Source organism: Gallus gallus, chromosome 1, assembly GCF_016699485.2.
Source record: "Gallus gallus isolate bGalGal1 chromosome 1, bGalGal1.mat.broiler.GRCg7b, whole genome shotgun sequence".
In the NCBI taxonomy this organism is placed as follows: Eukaryota; Metazoa; Chordata; class Aves; order Galliformes; family Phasianidae; genus Gallus; species Gallus gallus.
Window position 1 is genome coordinate 132,748,801 of NC_052532.1, and position 18,756 is coordinate 132,767,556.

The following is an 18,756-nucleotide window of genomic DNA, read 5'->3' on the forward strand; positions in this document are numbered from 1 at the left end:
TTTTTTGCTATTGTCATTTTAGTTTTAAAATAATCTATCTTCAAGTAGTCAAACACTGGTAAGTCACAGGACAGATGTCTGCACTGGGCCTCTCCTGTCCTACCAATGACCTCCAGTCTGACAGTTTGGGATTATTTACTAACAGGGATTTGGTGCACTGTCCAGTGGGAGAACCGGATTGACTGAAAGACAATTACGGCGGGGATGAGCAGCACAGGCTTCAGGCAAGACGGCAAAGAAAGAATCTGTCAGAGATTTGGATTCCTGTGTTAAATGTCACAAACCTTAATAACACCAAACTAGTCCAGAAATAAAATCTAAGCATAATCTCTTACAGCTAACGACAATTAGGCTAAAAGTACGCTATCAGAGCAAAACAGCACGCAAATGAGAAAAGAAATCAGCTCGTGTAGTTGCAATCCACCCGTTTTGCTCCTTTGGGTCATGCCATCGAATCAGAGATTGGATCTGGACTTTAAATCACGCCGCACAATCAGCATCAACTCTTCTTTTCATGACGGCAATCTCCCATTAATGTAAGCTGCGTATTTGCAGGCCTGACATTTTGAAGGCCGACATCGATTTGAAAGCACCAGAAATAATGGAATATCGCAGCACGCAACGCGGATTTTCTACCCAAAACAATCACGTGCCGCCGATATTATCTGTCCGTTCCCAGGCTTTCCATGTCGTTACGGTGCATCTCCCACGGGGGGGGGGGGGACCGCCCGCTCAGTACCGCAGGTCAAGCCGACGCCAACCAGCCAGCAACACACGGCGGCACGACACGGGGAAGGGGGAAGCGGCAGCATCGCTCGCGCCTGCCCTCGCAGTCGGTGGGCACGAGCCCGTGCCCGGCACTATTGCTCAGCAAATACAACTCGCAGCCCACGCGGCGGATAACCGCAGGCAGCGCTGCGTGCGGGAGCACAGCGCTGCGCCACAGCTCGGGCCGCTCCCCCCCCCCATCCCCGCCGCCACCTATTTCCCCGCAATGACCCCCGCGCCGGCTCGGCGCCGCCGGCGTCCCCGCAGCCCCGTGTTGTGTCTGCGGCCGGGCCCCGTGTGGCGGCCGGGCACACGCACACAGGGCACACGCACACAGGTGCGGGCAAGGGGCGTCGCACGGGAGCGGGCACACCCCGGCCCAACTTGCAACCCGCGCGCGCGCCCGGGGGGCTCCGTGCCCCCTCCCCCCGCCCAACGCCCGCCTCCCCGCGCGCGCCGGGCCCCCGCCGGCGGTTACATAACCCCCCCCCCTTTCCTCCTCCTCCTCTTCCCGCCGCCGAGGAGCGGGGACGGGGCCCAGGCCGCGGGCCCAGGGAGGGGCTGAGGCTGCGGGCCCCGCCGCGCCGGGCCGCCCGCACGCAGCGCCGGGCGGCCATGGGGCCGCGCCGCGAGGGGAATGGGAGGCGGCCGCCGCCGCTCGCTCACCTTCCGCCGCGTCCCAGACGAGCATTCCCGGGCGCCGCCGCCTCCGCTTGCCCCGCCGGGGCTTCACATCGCGGCTCCCCCCGGCACAGGGCGCACGCAACCGCCTCCTCCCCGCCTCGCTCAGCCTGGCCGCGCTCTCCCCGCTCTCCCTTCCTTCCTTCCTTCCCCCTCCTCCCCCTCTCGGTGTCCCCGGCAGCGGCCCCTCCTCCCCCCGCCCTTCCTGCGAGCGCGTCACGAGAGAGTCTCGCGCCACCAACCGCCGCTCGGTCAACAAGCGGCGCGCGCCGGGCGGGCCGGCTCGCCCCCACCCCGCCCAGCCCGCCGACGAGGCGCCCCCTGCCGGCCGGCACCCGGCGCTACGCCACCGCCGAGAAAGGCGCGGGAGCGCCGGCAGCCGAGCACGTGACGGCGGGGCGGGGCGCGCCGCTCCCGCGCCTCTCCGCCTCCCTCCGCCTCCCTCCGCCCGGACGGGCTGCGGGAGCCGCGGGGTTGTGGCGCCCCCTCGCGGCGCTCTGCGGAGAGGACGGGAGGGCAGCCCGCGGTGCAGCCCCGCGCTGTGGCGCAGCGGGAGGGGCGTGGGTTGGGTTGGGCCGGCCCGGCAGCGTTCCGCCAAACCGGCCTCTGCTGGCGCTGGTGGAGATCGGGGTGCCGGTGTGCTCCTGCTGCGTCCTGGCGGCAGAAATCATAGCGTGGCTTAGATCGGAGAGGCCCCAAGGTCATCAAGTTCACCTGTTAGCCCAGCACTGCTAAGTCTACCACTACCCCATGTCCCTAGGCACCACAGCTACACGCCTTTTAAATAGCTCCAAGGACAGGATTCCACCACTTCCCTGGGCAGCCCATCCCAATCCTTCACCACCCTCTCTGTAAAGTAATTCTTCCTCATATCCAGCCTGAACCTCCCGTGGCACAGCTTGAGGCCATTCCCTCTCATTCTATCGCTGTTACCTGGGAGAAGGAGCCGACCCTCACATCACCACAGCCTCCTTTCAGGTCATCGTAGAGAGCGATAAGGTCTCCCCTGAGCCTCCTCCAGACTAAATAACCCCCAAAACAAGGCGATTTCCTTGCTGAGCTTTCTATGACTAGCTGGGATATACTTGTGCCGCTCCTGTCAGGCCAGGTGGGCCCTTCTCCAAGCTCTTCCCACGTTACACCTCAGGGGAGAGTGCTGGAGATACTGTGACGTGTGCTGAGGAGAAGCTGGGAGGAAGGAAAGGGCAGTTATGGGGGAAGACACAGGGGATGTGGTGAACCTTGTACAGGAAAGCAGGCATAACTGTGGTGTGGGAACATGGACTCAGCCTCAGGGATGAGGGCATACAGGTCTCTCTGTGTAACAGAAGTCCTTACCTGTAACCTTCCTTCTTCCATCTGCATTGGCAGAACAGAGAAACAGTTGTCCTGTGGTGTGGAAAAAAAAGTATTTTCATGCTCTGCTCTGCGTGAGGGATCCAAGACCTTCATGACTGCATTTTCCCCATAGGTACCTCATCCCGATCGAGGTGTCCAGGTTGGATGAAGGAAAGCTACCTTCAGGTCTACTGAAGTCTGTTGACTATCAGGTATTTTAGCCAGGATGTGGATTCTTCACTTTACCTATATATATATTTTTTTTTTTTAAGAAAACCACCTTTTTTCATGAAAACGAAAGCCAAAATATTTGGGTTTTCACTTAGAATTTCAATGAAACTCACATTCAAAATGTGCCGGGTAGAAGTGCTAACTGGAGTTATGACCAGCTTTAGCCTCTCAAGTTCTGGAGGTGTTTTGGCTGGCCGTTTTCTCTATAATTCTGCTCAGAAGTTATATTATGTACCCAAAACTATGTTTTTGAAAGATACTTTGCTCAGAAAGGACACATTATTTAAAACGCATCCATTTCAGTGGGCCAGCATTTTCCATCTTTGCCGAGAAAAGCCTCTATCAACGCCAACCCGTCCCAGTCCTGAGCAAACTGTTACATGTGCTGTGTGATTGGCTGCATGCATTACTTTTTCCTTCCAGAGCTGTTTCTCCAGGGGGCAGTTGAGGAGCAGAAAGGCAGAAAGACAAGTAGAACAGGGATTAATTTAGGCTAGTAAGAACAGCTTTAAAATGGTTAGTCAATGATTATACTTTATTTTTAAATAGAAGCTGGCATATAAGCAAATTATAAGAGGAACCAACAATTATTTAGAGAGGCATGTGGGGACAACAATTTTGTTGTGTAAAGTAAAGCTGGGATGGGAGTTAGCAGTGAAAAAGACTGAAGGGACCACACAGTACTTTCGAGAAAGATGCATATGATTAGTTAAAACAAGAAGAGAAAGGAATTAAGAAGATAAAAGTATGAAAGTTTAGGTAAAGGGATGAATGTTAATGGTAGTGATTTTCTTCTGTGTCTGAGGAAGTCCTCGCTGTGCAATGCATCTGCACCAGCAGGCTCCTAAACTGACACACACACACATGAAGTTATGGTAGCCAGATTTGGAATGGGGTCATATGCTTATTCATTGTGTAAATGTTTACAAGTGCAGCCTGGCTCACGGTGTGCTCACTTCAGTGAAATAATTCTTGTTGCCTTCACCAAGTTTGGAATCATATCTGGGTTTGGGGAGAGAGGCAGTGCATGTGTAGGCCTCTGCTCAGTGGGACTGTGCTCCCAGTTGGAGCATCTCAACGAGGTAAAGCCTTACTGGTAAGCAGCTTTTACATATCAATCTCGCTTTCTGAGTCAAAATCTGTGCCACGGTACCAAAAAAAGTAACTCTGATGTAATTTCAGTCACTTCACCACGAAGGAATTTCAGGTGAAATACAGGAGGCTCTGTGTCGTGCTACTTTGTGGCCTAACAAGGGAGGCACGACCAGCAGTGACTGCGGGTGCTGCGGCCTCTGAAGGCTGTTGTCATAAATACAGAGAACTCAGGGCCTCCGCTTGTCAGGGGAGGCTGTAAAGCACCGGCTGAAGGCCTGTCCTTGTCTTGATACTTCTGCGTGTTCCTTCTGCTCTCATGCATTTCCCAGAGCTACTTGACTGGTTTTGAGCAGCCATCATACATATAAATAAAAGGGCCAACAGGAACTCCAACTTCCACTTGCTTGACTCTGCTAGAGCCAGGTTGGTCATCCAGTACAAAGGCGGCCCACTGCCCTGAGAGACAGAGGCTAAGCGGCGTGAAGCTGATAACCAAACGCTGCTCCCTGATTTTCCATGGCAGGATGGCTGAAGTTGGAAGGGGAGAGACGCCTCAACTCAGGTTCAGTTTTCAGCAGCAACTGAAGAGATGAGAACGGGGAGGACGCTGAGTTCACCTCTGACCGTCACCTGGCCTCTCTTTCCCTTTTAACGCCAACATGCGGAGCCACGCGATCCAGAGGTCTGAGGGACACAGCGCACCCCCCACTCCCGCTTGCAGAAGCGCTGTCGCACAGCTGCACGCAGCCGGAGGGACGCACCTGGCTCTCCCCGCCACGACACCCAGCGCCGTGCGAGGCGGCCTGACGCAGCAACACCTAACGGGGAGGCGGGAGCACTGCGGAGCGAGCCACAGCCTCCAGCAACCCGGTCACAGCGAGGCCAGGCCGTGCTGCATTGCGGGCCGCGCCCCCAGGCCGGGCCCGCGGGGCGGGCGCAGCCCCGGCGGCGGCACCGCCCCGGGACGAGGCCGCGGCTCCGCAGGGCCGGGCGAGGTGGGGCGGCCCGGCGGCGCGCTGCCCGCTGCTGACACCGTGTGGAGCCGCGCCGGGGCTGCAGCGCGCCCCGTCCTTCCGCGGGTCCCGCCGGCAGCGCTGCCGAAAGCCCCCGGTCCCGCTTCACGGATGGTTAGAGGAAGAGCTCGGCAGCGGTTTCCTACCGTCGAGGTAATTATGAATGACGGAGGCACGTTTCACAACTCCCGCAGTGCTGTAGTAACGCACCCTGCCGTAGTGATGGCCTAAATATTGACTTGTAAAAGCTGCAGGGTTATTGCAGCCGTTTCCCTATTGTTTCACGGTAATCGGTGCAAAGTGCTGTTGTAAAATCTGATCCGCAGCGTTTGGTTGCGGCATTAATATGTTACGTAAGGCATATCGCTCCTAAAGCACAATGCAGTCGGATATTTTTAGCAGGAAGATATGTTTTGTTGCAATCGTCATTAATCAGCTCTGCTCAGCAGAGCTCCCCTTGCCCTTTCAAGAGTGAAAGAAGCTAGGAAAGGTTTCTAGCCAGGGATGGAAATCCCTGTCTCTCCTGCATGGTTTTAAAACATCACAGAAAAGAAAAGAAGAAACATCTGCAGGATAACCTACAGTAGCAAACAAGCTGGTTTTGTTACTGTTTTTGGAGCATGTTACTAAGACCGGTTCTGAAAGGCTAACATCCCATAAGATCAAAACTTGCGGAGAGAGCAGCAGTCTGCACGTGGGCCTGCATCAGGGGAAATGGCTGTGGGGTTTGGGACACAGGGCACTCACACAACAGTGACAAAGATTTTGCTGAAAAGTGGGGGGAAGCAAAACAGTTAGGGAAAAACAAACCTGGAAAGGCTGTTGGAAAGAACCAGAGCAAAGAGCTCTGGAGATTAACAGGGCAGTGGTCATGGCACTGAGCACGCCAGAGTTCAAGAAGTGTCTGGATGGTGCTCTCAGACATACGGTCTGGTTTTTGGGTGGTTCTGTATGGAGTCAGGAGTTGGACATGATGATCCTTAGGAGTCTATTCCAACTTAGGATATTCTATGATTTTGTTAACGACGGGGCAGCATGGCTCTTAGGTTACTACTGCTGTCCACAAAACCAGCGGTTGAAGGGAAAGATGTCACCAACGGGTATTTCTCCTGTGTCCTCATCTTGCCCAACTAACAAGAACAAAAATGTTGGCACATGAGCCTATTCTGATGGCTTTATTTTTCCAATTTAGCGTTACAGAATTGCATGGGTTGGAGGAGACCTCTGGAGATGATCAAGTCCAAACCCCTGCTAAAGCAGGTACCCTACAGCAGATCACACAGGTAGGCGTCCAGTCAGGTCTTGAATATCTCCAGAGGAGACTCAGCAGCCTCTCTGGGCAGCCTGTTCCAGTGCTCCGTCACTCTCACAGTAAAGAGGTTCTTCCTTATGTTCAGATGGAAATTACTGTGTTCTAGTTTGTGCCTGTTACTCTGTTGTTCTGTTGCTGCATGTCATTGAAAGGAGCCTGACCCCATGGACTTGACTCCCACACTTCAGATATTTATGAACAGCGATGGGATTTCTTCTCAGCCTTCTCTTCTCCATGCTGAACAGCCTTCTCTCATAAAGGAGATGCTCCAGGACCCTCATCATCTCTGTGGCCTTCCGCTGGACTCTCTCTAGAAGTTCCCTGTCTTTTTTGAACCGAGGAGCTCAGAACTGGACATAGTACTCTGGATGTGGCCTCACCAGAGCAGAATTGAGGGGGAAGATCACCTCCCTTGACCTGCTGGCCACACTCTTTTCAATGCACTCCAGGATACCATTGCCCTGCTTGGCCACCCAGGCGCACTGCTGGCTCATGGCCAACCTGTTATCCACCAGGACCATTAAGTTCTCCTCAGAGCTCCTCTCCAGCAGGTCAGCCCCTAACCTGTACTGGTGCACATGGTTATTCCTCCCCAGGTGCAGGGCACTACACTTGCACTTGTTGAACCTCAGCAGTCTGATCAGGTTTTGTTGAAGGGCAGCACAGCCCTCTGGTGTGTCAGCCATTCCTCCCACCTTTGTATAATCAGCAAACTTGCTGAGGGTGGAATCCCCTCATCTAGAGTGGTCCCTACTGATCATTCTGACGTGGTGCTAAAGTGGCCAGAGTGGACCAGTACATCAGATCCACAAAGTGTGGATTTATTCAGAAGTCTAAAGATCTCTCAATACCCTCTTCCCCTTGCTCATTACCACTGGCTTGTGCAATGCTGAACTGGTGCCAGTCATGTGGTTGCAGCTAAGTGGTTGTGTCCTCCTCCACTCATACAGCAGGGATGCATCTGCTCTAGAAACAGGGAAGACTACATAAAAATACATTTCGGCTAATTTTGTTCTGAAGTACTCTAGGACACTGCAGTAGTAGAACTTATTTTAGATGAAAATTGCACATCTGCAAAGATTTCTGCATCATCCCGATAGTGTTCTGGCATCTCCATTTCAGCAATTCCCTCAGTGCAAAGTGGATTTTGTGAAAAGAAAATACACATGAGTGGATTGCCACCTGCAGCTTAGTTTTCTATGAATCTGAAACAGTGACTCAGTACTCAAAGATATTGTTAGATAATAATATACCACTTATATGTGTGTATATATATATATATATGTGGATGCCTTTATGCTGTTGATGTTTTTTTTCATGGTCTCTCTAGGTTAGTATTTCCTTATCAGTTTTAAGTTCTGCATCTCTACTTCAAATAAGATGAGATGGAGTCCTTGATTTCAGTTGCTATATGCTTCTCTTCATCCTTCCCAACTAAACATGGAGCTTTGTTGGATACCAGCCCTCTTCTGGAATCTTGCCAAAAGCAGGTGCTTCCTACAACACGTGATGGCCTGTTTGAAATAACAAATTCTGTTAGGCAACAATGGAGAAGAAAGAAAAACCAGATACTGGGTGGGCATTTTGGATCACAGTAATATAAGGAAGCCTAAAGTTGTGTCTCTCGCCTAACTCCTCGGTGTCTCCATATCCAGAAAGGTGGATGGATCTCTCTTTGCAGTGACCAAGAAGGCAGAGTTCATGGTGCACTTGGCAGACCTTGCTGGGTTGTTCACAGGTTAGATATGAGGAGGGTTCATTACCCTGAAATGATGGTTTTCTGCTTTAAACTCATTTGTGTTAAGGTAGGGAAAGAATGATTCTGCTACCAGGTCAATCACCCCCAATTCTCTTCTTGTTTCTTTTTATACTTGGGCTCAATTTCCTCCTTCTCCCCAGAGTTGACATCTCAGTTATAAGGAAATCCATAAATTTTACTTCCTTTTAGAGCTGCCAAGGTTGTGTATGGTTTGCTTTTTTTCATGGTGATCAGGGTGCTGTTGAGAGCATTTGAACAGGCTTACATACTCTCTTTTCTCTGCACAGATAGCAAGGCTTTATTCTGTAGCCTCTATAAAGCCACAGAAAAGCTCCGTTTGTCAGTGATGGAAATTAGTGGATACCTTTGTTCTCTCAGTGAGTGCCATATCCAAAAAAAAATCAAGTTGTGGAGATTCTCTTGCAAATTCTAATTAACAGTCAGGATGGATTCTGAAATAGGTGGGAAACGGGAATGTATTCTGGAATATTTTTGCATGATATGCCTGGTGGTACGTCAGGATTGTGCATTTTGAAAAGTGCCATTGACATCAGTGAAGGGAATGCAGTGAATTCAGTGAATGCTGACACAGACAATGCGATTGGAACCAGAAATAAAGGACTGAATTGATTTCTCCTAATTTAGATACCTTCAGCTGAGCTAGCCTTGAATGTACCCATCTCCACTGAGTATAAAGGGACCCTAGGGTGACTTGCTCATATGTAAAGGTCTATACTCTGGAATGTTTAATATTAACTAAAATTAATCTTACTCACAAGAGTTGGTTTCTTATTCATTTCAGCTTTCTGCCATGTATCAGTTTTCTTATGTGGGGTCATATTATGGACTGATTACAGGATCAGAGCCTGTCTCCATCTTATTAGCAGAAGCTGTGGGAAAAGAAAGGAATACAGAGAAAAGAAGCAACTGGATAAGGCAAATCTTTGCTCCTAATCTGAGTATTGTATGTAATGGCTGCCTGGGAAACGTGTGGTAGGAGAAATTAATGATTCTGAAATGAGAAAAACCTGGTAAGACAATGTCTTCAAACCCAGCTCTGGATGCTTCTGTAAATCCTACAAATCCCAGTGCATCAAAGGTGCAGTAAAGGGGCCACTTTATCCTCGAGTTTGTTGGTCTACTGGGAAACACTGCCAGCTCCTGAGAAGGCAGCACCTTGCGTTGTTCTACCTTACTCTGGCTCTCAGCCCAGTGTGGAGTCCCAGGGAGAGAGAGAATTACCGCAACGCTTCAGGAAAGGATAAACAAGCGGTAAGTGGATGTTAACGTGGGCAAAGAGGACAGTGCGTCAGCAGAATAAAATGGCGTGAACAACTGACCTAATGGTTACTACTACAAGAAAAGAAAAATCTTGTGCAAAGGCTAGAGGTGGGAAATCCGGAGAATGCTTGTGAGCTGGAGGAAGGGATTGATCAGTACATTTATTTTTCTTGTTTGTTTTGTTTTGCATGTAGGCAGGGGCCTCACAGTACTCTTGGAGAATTTTAGTTGCTTCAGATGATGAGATAAATAGGGAAAGTGGTACTTGCACTGGGGGCACATTGGAGTCCTTCCCTTTTTGTGAAATTTCTTACTTTCTCTGGATACAAATTTAGCAGAAGGGAAAGCAAAATAGAAGTGCCAGGCTGTGTCTGAATGTCATAATAGAGGAGGTTTTCAAAGGTTCCGGTGAATCAAATAAGATCACAGGTGCATGCTCAAATAGTGCTCATGAATTCCAGGCGGTTTAATGAGGCTGCATGCTGCACAAATCAACTGCTATGATGTATAAGAACAGGTCTAGACCAGATTGCAGAATTTTTATTGTTAAAAAAGGCTGAATTTTGGTTATCACTTTCCCCTCTCTCTCTCTCTCTTTCTCTCTCTCTCTTCTTTTTTCCTGGGATGCAAATTCTTCAGACATGAAGCTAAATTTCATATGTCTGGGAGCTTCATTCTCTTCTTGGAGACATAAGACCAAGAGAAGGATTATGAAAAGTCTTTCCACCCATACCTGCAGTGTACTCCTCTGACTTATGTATTAATAATGGATCAGAATGCTACCATGAATTAGCAAAGCTCTTCTTTCCTACCACTCTGTCCTAGCAGGAAAGAGAGTGTGAGTAGTGTGGAGTGAATGCTGATTATCTGTGCTCAAATAAAGGTAAAAATTGTTTTTCAGAAATGCTGAGCACCTGGAATCTCAGCTGATTTTAAGTGTGTGGAAAGCATGGGATAAAATGCAGTATCTCCAATCATTATTATAACCAAGGTCAAGTTAGTTAGGCTGGGTTTGCTACTTTCTGGCCAAGGAAAGGCACAGCACAAGTTATCCTCTCTGATATTTGTAATTTATTAAAGATTTATTCGTGTTTTGTGCTCCTAATTTAAATCACTGTGTAAAGGTTGTCCAGTTCTTCTCTTACCTGAGTGAATCTTGGATAGGCAACTGATAATGCCTCAAGTACAGACATGCTTTGAGAGAAAGCCCAGAAAAGATCATCTAAAAGATTGCTCAGTCTGGGTAATCTCAGGCAATTTTTTTTCCTGAATCAACAAACAAAATGATGTGAAGGCAATAGACAAGCAAGCCTGGCTGGCTGTTACTAAGACAGAAAAGAGTTTCCAAGAGAATGCCATGTGGCACACACATCAGCACAGCATAAGGCTTGCCCATAAACCCTGCTTTAAGAGCATCCGCACTTATCCCACACTACTCAGCCACAACTGGTGCTCAGAGCTGGGAAGGCAGTGTGTGTCCCCAGCTGACCCCTGCTTCTTCCATGCGTGGAGCACTGCATAAAGGGATTCAGAACAATTTCTTAGTGCTGGAATACTGGAAATTGCCCTCTTGAGGTGAGAGGAAACGTATTGTTTTGCCCATGGCTCCAGAGGTACTGATTTCCTGAGGTGAAGTCTGCTTTTGCTCCCATTTCTTTCCTTCTTCCTTTTCCCCACTTGCACGTGTGTGAACACACACGCAGAAATAGCACAGGTTGCAGGAAGAAGACACAGTGTGTTCCTCTCCTTCCAATGTGGGTGGTGAGACAGTGAGGTGGGGAGCAGAGCACAAGCGTGTTGGTGTGGGCACACCAGCGGGGCTCAGCAGCCCATCCACAGCCCTTGGGATCTGTGGTGTAACACACTGCCTTGTGCCATCCCTCAGCGCAGCACCTGGGCTCGAAGCCACGCTTTATCTCAAACCTCCTGAAGCATATGTGAGCCTCATTTTTGCCAAGGCCAACCCATCCTTTCCGTCTGAATGCAGCAAGCCGCAAATCCAGGAGGGATGCTCTGCCCAAGGTGTGAGAAGATCCTGCGGATTCGCATGCCTCTGCTCCTGTGCCTCAGCTGCTGAACGCTGAAATCTCCACTGGTTGGACAGTGAGACTGGAAGCACACAGAAGCGATAAAGAACAACGCGAGCGGATTCAAAGGGGATTTGGATCATTTAGTTGATGAGCCAGCAGATGGCAAATGCTGCTTAGTATAGAAAATGAAAAGTAATTAGTCTGGGAACAAAGAGCAAATGTAAGGAAGGGGTGTTATATTCAGCACGCTGATCAGAGAGAAAAAGGGGTAACCGTGGAAAAAAATCATAGAAACCGTCACTTCAGTGCACAGCTGCAATAAAAAAGGCAAACAAGACACTAAACTGATGGAACAATGAGCTATAATGCACCAGGAAAGAGGCAATACAGTCCTCTGGAAGATGGTTATTAGGCCTCGCTAGAATACTGCGTGGAGCATGGGTCACTGTCTCAGGAAGGTTATGTTTGGAGAAAGGTGTATTATAAAGCAACTAAACTCTAATGGTTTCAGTGATCTCAGTTCTGAGGCAAAGTTAAGAGGCTCATTTTAAGGGGTCAAAGAGTCCTTAAAGGGATTTTAAAATTATAGTAACAATCAGTAGTGTTACCAGACAACATTTAGAGTGCTATGAGATTATGAAAATTAAGGAAGTGGTGCTGAGCACAGAGCAGAAACTTCACAAACTGCTGCACAAAAAGAAGAGACCATTTCCTTCTGACTGCACTGTGTTAGCTGAGGGTCAGTTCAGCTTCAGGAGCGCTTGGGCCAGTGAGTGGTGCACTGTTACAGTACATGAGACTATCACGTGGAACAAGCAGAAGGGCAGGAAAGGCCTGGAAAAAATGGTTCAGGGTTTGTTTTTATTTGCTTTCTGCATGTATAGGTTCTTAAACTGTACCTTGTCTACCAATAAAATGTGCATCCTTTGCACACAAGTCATAACAAATGTGCACTGGGGCAAAGAAGAAGAAAGAACAGCGTGGGATCATACTGTGTACAAATAAGCAAGTTTCAGGTTTAGTTGAGACAAAGAATTGTTGTTGGGTTGCTGCTTGAGAGAGCATAGAATCACAGAATGTTTTGGGTTGGAAGGACCTCAATACCCACCTAGCTCCAACCCTCTGCCATGGGCAGGGCTGCCCCCCCCCAGCTCAGGCTGCCAAGGGCCCCATCCAACCTGGCCTTGAGTGCCAGCAGGAATGGGCCACAGGAACATGAGAGGCTGAACTGGAGTTATATCCACCTATGTTTAAAAAAGGTTGGTTTTTAGCAATATATCACCAGGAAATAGAAGGCAAGCCTCCTAAAAGAGAGCTGTTTTCTATGGCTTAAGCTTAGATCATGATTAAGCTTTGCCCTTGTTGATGCTGGCAGCTCTATAAAAGGGAAAGCAAGACAGGAGCAGGCAAGATTGAGCTTGACTCTGTTGTGCAGTGAGGAAGGTATCGAATACTCACACTCCACATCTGCATGGTTGTGGCTCCCCAGTCTTAGTTCCACTCTACTGTTATAAAGAAAATGGTTTTGTGCTGAAAATGCCTTGTGCGGATTTACTACAGATGGTGCCGTATCGCTAGTGGAAAAACACAGGTCTGAATCTGCTGATGTTGTTGCAGCTAGGCAAAGCTTTCCAGTGCCTCTGAAGTTGATGCAGAGGTGGGAAAATAGAAATTGTGTAGACCGATGATCTGGCCTTGAAAGGACCAGCAACAACTGCTTGTATCAACCTCAGAGACACATGTGGGATAATCTACCCCTCTAGAAACTTCATTTTTCTTCTCCCATAGTCAGATACTGGCTTAAATTCCAAAGCCCTGCCTTTATACTTCCAAGTTTAGCGTAATTGTTCTGACTGAATGTTCTTGTGATCCATATAGCCATCCAGTCTTTCTTTGAATCCTACAAAATTCTTGACCTTGATGCTTTCCTGTGGTGATATCTTCCACTGTCCAATTATACGTTATGTGGAAGAGATTTTCCTTTGATCACCTTTGAATGCATGAGGTCTTCATTTCATTGAACATTTCTTTATTCTTGTATTATACGGCAAGATAAAGAGAAGTATCTGATACATCTTCTCGTGGTGTATTTGGTAATTTATCTTACTATGTCTCTTACGCATCTTCTTTCAGAGATAAACAAACCTCAGTCTTTTCAGTCTCCTGCCATGGCCCTGCCTCTGCCTCCACCCCCTGCCTTCTTACTCTCACTCTTACTCTCCGACCTCTACTTGTTCCTGCAGGGTCTTTTAGAGCTTGGAAGGGATAAGGACAGATGAGAATGCAGCACTGATTGGTACAGAGGGAGAATATTGTCTGCTTTATTCACTGTCTCATTCACTGAGTAGCTGAACATTTTGTTGGCTGTTTGGATTGCAGCTGTACCCTGAGTAGATGTCTTTCCTGAGCTGTCTCTATGGTTGTTTAGGCAGTTGGTGCTGAGCTCTTCACTTCAGACATTAACTTCTGTAACCACCTCCTCTCTGGCATCTCTAACAGTCATGCTGTCTCACTTCATCTGGCAGATATTTTGCTACCCAGGCAGTCTGCATTATCCAGCAACCTGACCTTATCTCACCTTCCTTATTCCTTTTTTCTTATCACATCAAGAAGAAAGGCCTTACCCTCATTTTAAAAAGGCCTTTTTAATGCTTCTTTTTGCTATCTGCCTGCTTTTATGCCCTTCTTAAACTATTCATGACTTCCCTTTCATGTTTTTGTAGTTCTCATGTGCTTTTCCGACACTGCCCGTGCAGACTTTATGATGGGAGCTTTTCTGTGCTGATCTGTAAGGTTACTTACTACTACTTTGTAGTCATTCAGACCATCCTTAAGTCTAGCTTTCTGGTAGTACCTCCAAGATACAGCAAAGAGCAACGATGCAGGGTAATCTGGAATTGCACAGTACGTCCATTAGAAGTGCCCAGATGTGAAGATGTGCAGAGGGTGGAGCTCTCATGATGTTTAGTAGGAGGTGTGCTTCCTCTCTTATGTAGAAAACTCCTTGGAAAGTAAAAAATAATTCATGTGAGATTAGACAGTGACCTCCAGGGCAGCTGGGAACCAGGCACGCAAGTGCACTTCAGTCACATAGGTGACTCCCCATCCCATTAGGACAGTGCAGGAAGCTTTTTCACAGTTTTGGAGCTGAAGATGTTTCTCATGTGCTGTTGTTGTAGTCTTGTAGACTGTGGGTTTTTTTTTTTTTTTTTTTTTTGTATAGGAACCCTGTTGGCAAACTATCACCTCCCTGAGCTAAAACCCAAAACATTCTTGAGGCTGAAAAGGGAATTTACTTCTGAGTGTTTCCTGTTTTTTGAGGCTATTTCATACCGCAGTGCTGTTCTGGATAAAACAGGGTTTCTTTCATATCAGTATATAGTACTGGAAACGAATAAATTATTGAAGGTAGGAAGATGGGAGTGAATTAGAAGTGGACCGAGTGAAGATCAGGTGGTACCTGAAGAATTTCACCTGGGAAAGTGCCACTGAGAGGAATTAGCACTGAGGTTGTCATGTGTTGGGCTGAAATCCACGAAGCATTTGTTTCTGCTGCCTTACTCAGAAAGGTGCAGAAGAGATGTTGGGAGGCACCTGGCCACTTAATTTTGGGGAGAGCAAAGGGGATGGTGAACAATTCCCAACATTGTTTAAGATGAGGAAGAGAGTGGTGAGTGGAACCTCTTTTTTACTTTAATAAAGGCAATGTAATCTGAATGTCATCTCTTCATTATGTGGTGACTGTGACTGACACATGATTTAAATTGGTACTTGTAAGGCAAATGGAAAAAAGAAGAGAATGGCTGAGCAGTAGAAGCAAAACCAGTTGGGTCACTTCTCTTTCTTTAGTGTAGAATTCTCAGAACACGCTCACTGAGAAAAGGTATAATCAAAAGTGAATTTCAAGTTGCTTTCAGGGTTCCAACTGCCTTCCATCTTCTCAAGGCCCCTATTTTTGCTTTGATAGAGGCTTTGTGAGATGGTTATCATACCTCTTTCTTAGGTCTGGAAACCGACAATACAGCTTCATCCTCTTCTTGTGGCTTTGTCTGGATGAGGATGGGGAATTTGATGAAACGGTGACCTAAAGCAGCAGGACAAGACAAAGTACAGTTTTTGTGTACACCTTGTTAAATTTAAACTTAAATTCTCCACTCTTGCTGTGTTTTAACTCGATACGCAGTGAAGTCTACTGTATTTCATTTTGATTAGAAAATAAAAGCTCAAGCTAGTTGACAGGATCTTAGCCTTGGCACTTTAATTCCATCCTAGACAATAAATATGTTCTGATGAAGCAAGAACAAATTATTTCTGCTCCATCTGAACCTTTTTGAAGCTTTTGTAACATCTTTGAAGTTTAGGTAACTTTTAAGGCCTAAACCCTTAATTGACCAGAGCTGCAAAAGCTTGTTTTTGTTACCTTTAGAGAAGCAGAGTAGCAGTGAGAGGGCTGGCGATATGTCTCAAGGTACTTTTTCAAGGATATACACCCTTTCCCCAGCTGCTTTTCCAATAAAGTATACTCGTTTTGCTTGGTGTTCTCTCTGCTTTACCTGGTGGGACTTGTAAATCATAAGCTGTATGCAGCACTGTGGGACTGAGAAATACCTTTCTGGGTAGGTTTAGGGATAAGAGAAGGGAAGAGAAAGGAAGGGAAGGGAAGGGAAGGGAAGGGAAGGGAAGGGAAGGGAAGGGAAGGGAAGGGAAGGGAAGGGAAGGGAAGGGAAGGGAAGGGAAGGGAAGGGAAGGGAAGGGAAGGGAAGGGAAGGGAAGGGAAGGGATGGGAAGGGAAGGGAAGGGAAGGGAAGGGAAGGGAAGAGGGGGGGGGGGGGAGTGGGGGGAGGAAGGAAGGAAGGAAGGAAGGAAGGAAGGAAGGAAGGAAGGAAGGAAGGAAGGGAGGGAGGGAGGGAGGGAGGAAGGAAAGAATATCTGTGTCTGTAGGACTATACTGTCAACTGTTTTACACTACATGTAGGTACATGCACTGTCAAGTCAGAGTTTGTGATATACAAAACCTTAGCTTCTGATTTGTAGTGCTGGTGTTTGAAAAATGACTACAGAAAGTCAAATTAGTAGGAACTCACTGTTGGGAGATGCATAAGTAGGCACTGTAACAACACATCTCTGCCGATTATAATGAATGCCTTATAGGACAGGAGATTTCAAACTAATAATCCACACAGTTGGGCAACCTGGGTTTCATTTTAAGAAACATCCACACATGTAGCTGGTTTCTGCTTGTTTATATTCTGACTTTAAGGAAGAGTCACATTGTTGTGAATATGAGTTTGGCGCAAATATGAAAGCACCACAACAGCATCTGCGTTTCAGCAGCACTTCTTGCAATGTTCCCATTTGTGTTTTGTCTGTGGGTTTGCCTAACAAACAAGACCACAGCCTATTCTGAGTAGCAAACGCTACTGCTATGCACACTTTCCTCACATTAAGTCCAGAAACCCCCCAGAATACAAAATTTCCCTTTCATTTGTTTTTCCTTCCTTCCTTCCTTCCTTCCTTCCTTCCTTCCTTCCTTCCTTCCTTCCTTCCTTCCTTCCTTCCTTCCTTCCTTCCTTCCTTCCTTCCTTCCTTCCTTCCTTCCTTCCTTCCTTCCTTCCTTCCTTCCTTCCTTCCTTCCTTCCTTCCTTCCTTCCTTCCTTCCTTCCTTCCTTCCTTCCTTCCTTCCTTCCTTCCTTCCTTCCTTCCTTCCTCCCTCCCTCCCTCCCTCCCTCCCTTCCTTCTTCCTCCCTCCCTCCCTTCCTTCCTCCCTTCCTTTCCTCCCCTTCCAATGCATGTATTCCATCTTCAGGTTTTGAGTTTTCCTTTTCTCTTTTCTTTTTTTTAATGGTTTGGCTTTGCAATTAGCTTTAATAGCATTCAAACGGAAGCCCTGGGGCAGTATTTTTAGCAAGCAGCAGTCCAAGAGATGTGGAAAATTCTTCATTACTTTGCATCTTTAAATCAAGATAGGGTGCCTTAATAAAAGGTTAGGCTTCTCTTCATCAAGTTATTAGCCTTTGATTAAGGAATCCCTTGATGAAATGTTACGGCCTGTGTTTTGCTGGAAGTATGACTAGATCATCATAACGAGCCCTCCAGGTCTTCAGCTCACTGGTGCCTGACTTCTTTCCTGACCTTGAGTTACACTGAGAAGAAGAGGTTTTTCTAGAACAAGACAGAAGTAAAATCCTGCAGGAATGTTTTACAGGATTGCCAGCAAGCTGCTGAGGTGTGCAGAGGGAGAGGTAGCACTGGACCTGCTGTCTGCCCTGGCAGGAGTGACTCCTCAACTTCTCTGGGCAGCTTGTTCTGTGGCATTTTGTAAACCAGAGCTTGTGGCTAAAACATGCTCCCTGTCCTCGCTAGCAAAGGCTCTCAGTTTGTGTCCTTCAGTGCGTGATGGTTAGAGGTCATTGGAACCACACGTTGCTGGGTGGTGGTGACTCACCAAAGCAGAGAGCCATTCTAGAGAATATCATTCCCTCTGGCCTGCCCCTGAGGCATCCAGCCCACACCTGCTCTGCTGTCAGAGGCTGTGATTTCTCCAGAAAGAAACAGGAAAACATCCAGCTCCCTTCCCACCTCCCCCAGAAATCACCTAAGCAGGGAGAACTGCTGGGAGGTACCATTGTGCAAAATAGTAGTGTTAAAACTACAGCATTTTGGCTTTGTCCAAGCATGCTGGAATAAGTAATTCTGAGAGAGAGAGATTCTATATGGGACAAAGCTGTAAGCATTAGGAGTCATCACTGAATGTGTCCATGAACTGGGGGAAGCAGGGTGGAGGGTGACTTGGCACTTGTATTTCTCATGGTTTTGTCATAATGTTGGCCCCAAAGATGTCAACTGCTGCTCTACAACTGCACCGGTCATGGTTCTCCTAGCACTGCTCACAGCCATCAGTTGTCTCAAGGTACAGGAGATTGTCTCCTAAATAGCAGCGAAAGGTTGGGTTTGGTTATTTACTCATCCCATGCCTCACTAAAAAATAGCAGTGACTCTTCTTTCCCCAGAGAGCCCTTTCTCTTTATGTCTTTGGTTCTGTCGGACACCCCAGCTAAATCTGGTGCCTTGTTGATCAAGTCTGATTGGATGTGCTTTTTGTTTTCCTCTGAAAACCAAGGTTTCCAATGACCTCTTCTATGAATGGAGTGGGGCTTGGGGCAGGAGCACAAGTAGCTGTGACGGGACCCAAAAGTCGCACCACAGGAACAGGCAAATCTTTCAATCAGAAGAAGCTTTAAGAAAGAG

General features: G+C 47.8%; 2 protein-coding genes across 5 annotated transcripts in view; one reads left to right on the forward strand and one right to left on the reverse strand.

Annotated features, from left to right (window-relative positions):
* REV1 (REV1, DNA directed polymerase) overlaps positions 1–1,625 on the reverse strand; it is a 53,452-nt gene extending 51,827 nt beyond the window's left edge. For both annotated transcript variants that reach the window (XM_040699117.2, XM_015277717.4), the window contains exon 1: positions 1,435–1,625. The gene's annotated coding sequence lies outside the window, so the exon portion shown is untranslated. The remainder of the gene's footprint in view (positions 1–1,434) is intronic.
* A 244-nt stretch (positions 1,626–1,869) lies between these two features.
* LOC107051965 (proline-rich protein 36-like) overlaps positions 1,870–18,756 on the forward strand; it is a 55,818-nt gene continuing 38,931 nt past the window's right edge. Inside the window, exons 1-2 of one of the 3 annotated variants that reach the window (XM_046901164.1) lie at positions 1,870–4,100; positions 4,201–5,279. In XM_046901164.1, the coding sequence (XP_046757120.1) occupies positions 4,773–5,279 (507 nt within the window). In that variant the 5' untranslated portion in view covers positions 1,870–4,100; positions 4,201–4,772. Of the gene's footprint in view, positions 4,101–4,200; positions 5,280–6,318; positions 15,406–18,756 lie in introns of those variants that run through there. The other 2 variants (XR_005843646.2, XR_003073301.3) reach the window with 2 other exon arrangements.